This window comes from Elephantulus edwardii, unplaced genomic scaffold, assembly GCF_000299155.1.
Source record: "Elephantulus edwardii isolate Elephantulus edwardi_28Jun2011 unplaced genomic scaffold, EleEdw1.0 scaffold00062, whole genome shotgun sequence".
In the NCBI taxonomy this organism is placed as follows: Eukaryota; Metazoa; Chordata; class Mammalia; order Macroscelidea; family Macroscelididae; genus Elephantulus; species Elephantulus edwardii.
In genome coordinates, this window is record NW_006399812.1 from 579,767 (window position 1) to 582,266 (window position 2,500).

General features: G+C 33.8%; 1 protein-coding gene across 1 annotated transcript in view; it reads right to left on the reverse strand.

Annotated features, from left to right (window-relative positions):
- Nucleotides 1-2: 2 nt before the first annotated feature.
- Nucleotides 3-2,500, reverse strand: part of TXNDC9 (thioredoxin domain containing 9) — an 11,657-nt gene continuing 9,159 nt past the window's right edge. Inside the window, exon 4 of the mRNA XM_006887793.1 lies at nucleotides 3-120. Coding sequence (XP_006887855.1) covers nucleotides 3-120 — 118 coding nt within the window. The remainder of the gene's footprint in view (nucleotides 121-2,500) is intronic.

The following is a 2,500-nucleotide window of genomic DNA, read 5'->3' on the forward strand; positions in this document are numbered from 1 at the left end:
CCCTAATCATCATCAGAATCAGAATCATATTTTTTTCCTCGAACAGTTTTCTTTTCCAGCTTTGTGAAGTTTGTTCCAAATTTATTTTGGTTCTGAAATGGTGGCTCCATTAAATTTCCACTAAAAATAAAAACAAATTTGAAAAGCATTTTATTCTTCATGATTTAACACATATATTTTAGCTGATAAATGAAACCATATAAAAACCTACCTTTTCTTTCTGCTCTTAACAAAAATTTCTTTAAAATGTTGACATTGGGAAGTATAATATTCATATTTGTGGTTAGTTATTACAACCTGTTTTACACAAAATGTTCTAAAACTTTTTAAACTTTCCTTTTTATTATTAATAACTGATAAAAATATTTCATAGGATGTACCAAAAAAATTTGACCAAAAAACACAGAAATGTAAAAAAAACCTTCATTTCATTTGTTCTTGATATAATGACCTAGTATTAGATATTCTTTTTCCTATTGTAACACAAGGAAGGTAATGCTACACTATTTGAATAAAGTCTTCATTAATTCATCATTTACTTTGTCTGATAATTAGTTAAATTAGCATTCAAAATTATCACTATCAGACATAATACAATTTGATATCATTAGTTTTTTGTTATGGTATATTGAGAAGGCGACATAATATGTCTTTGAAAAATGCACAATCTTAAATAATCTTGAGGAAACATTTTTGTTGATATATACCATGGAACTGACCCATAGCTGACCTTCCAGAGGCTGTAAATAGAATAGGAAGAGATTGCTCATCATTCTCCCTCAGAGCAGCTAGTGGATTCGAACCATGTTCCTTTGATTTGGCAACTTCCTAGTACGAAGCCACCAGAGCTCCCTCAGGAGACATTAGGCACAGAAAAATTGAGGGTTTTTTAACAAAATACCTGTGCTGTTGTTTGCTTAAGTCACTTCTAAACTAGATTATATTTTTTTTTTCCCCTTTCACGTAAGATGGGTAGTGTGCCTATGTCGTAACAAGGTTTAAAGGATGGCACATACCATTCAGAAGTATGACGTCCCAATCATCATGCTTATGAACCAGAAAAGGATCGAAACTAGATTATATTCTTTAAAAAAATGTGAAAGTCTTGAAAAAGGTAAAGTGGTCAATGTTACAGGTTCATGGAAACGAAACACAATTAAATGCTATTTTTGGTGTGGAAGACATCATTGGGACAACTGGCAAAGTTTAAAGATCTGTAAATTATCTACTAATTAATTACAGGGGATTTCTGGTGGCCTTGTGGTAAGTAGTTGCATTGCAATCCCAAAGGCACAGGGTTTGAGGCCACCAGCTACCCTGTGGGAGAAGGATGGGCAATCTCCTTCTGTGTGATTAACTGCCTCTGAAAAGTGGCTGGAGAGTCAGCTATAGGTCAATTCCGAATCAAATGTAAGCAACAACAAATGACACTGTAAGAAAACATCTTTGTTCTTTGGACATGTATAAGAATTTAGAAGTAAAGAGATATTGTATAAATAATTTCCACTCATCTATTCCATTCTCATTGCTGCTGAGTTGGAACTGACTCAGAACTAACACTCAGTGGGTTTTCAGAGACTGTAAATTGCACAGAAGAAAACTCTCTTCTCTTTCTATGTGAAGCAGCTGGTGGATTCAAACCACCAGGTAAGTACCATCTTTAAGTTAGCAGTGCAACTCTTCACTCACTAGACCATCAAGGACCTCTAATTTTCACTCAAGTTAGTCTTTTTTATGCTAATACAAGGAAAATAAAATCCAAAATTTTCAATTTTTACAACACATGTGTTTTGGTGGCATAGTGGGTAGGACATAGTGGTACTGCCAATCTAAAGGCAGGCAGTTTGAATCCTCAGTAGAAGATAGACTCTGTCCTTCCATGTGATTCACAACCACTGAGATCTCACTGGAGGATCAGCTGAGTGGGTTCTGACTCCACAATAATGAACAAACAATAGAAGGAATGCAGAAAACAAGGTGTGGGTGAAGTATGGGGAAAGAAAAAATTGAGAGAATTTTCTACTTATTGAAAGGCTCTATGAATCTTAATAGGCTCTGATTTGTGAAATCATAGACAAACCATTTGTCTCAAGAGTGGACAGAGAGGAATGAAAATAGACTGTTGTCAAACTGAAACCATTTAGTAATTTAAACTAGTCTAGAATTTTTTAAGAAAGCTTTTATCAGAGTCCACAATTGAGACAGTAATGCTCAGAATAAAATCTCACTACAACCTTCCGTGCACTAGTGTGCTTTTAACTTTTATTTCACCAAAGAGAATCATTTAAATAGATTTGAGTAATCTGGCATATTGGGAAAGATTCAATTTTGGAGTGTCATTTTAGATTCCTAGATTAACGCAGAAAGTTTCTATAAGATCTGTCAAGTTAAAAAAAAAAAAAAAAAGAATCTGTCAAGTAGAAAACTGTTAAAGGCAGGTGCACTCCCAGACCCAGTTGTGTTTTTTTTTTAAAGTTTTATTTTATTATTTTGTGTGTGT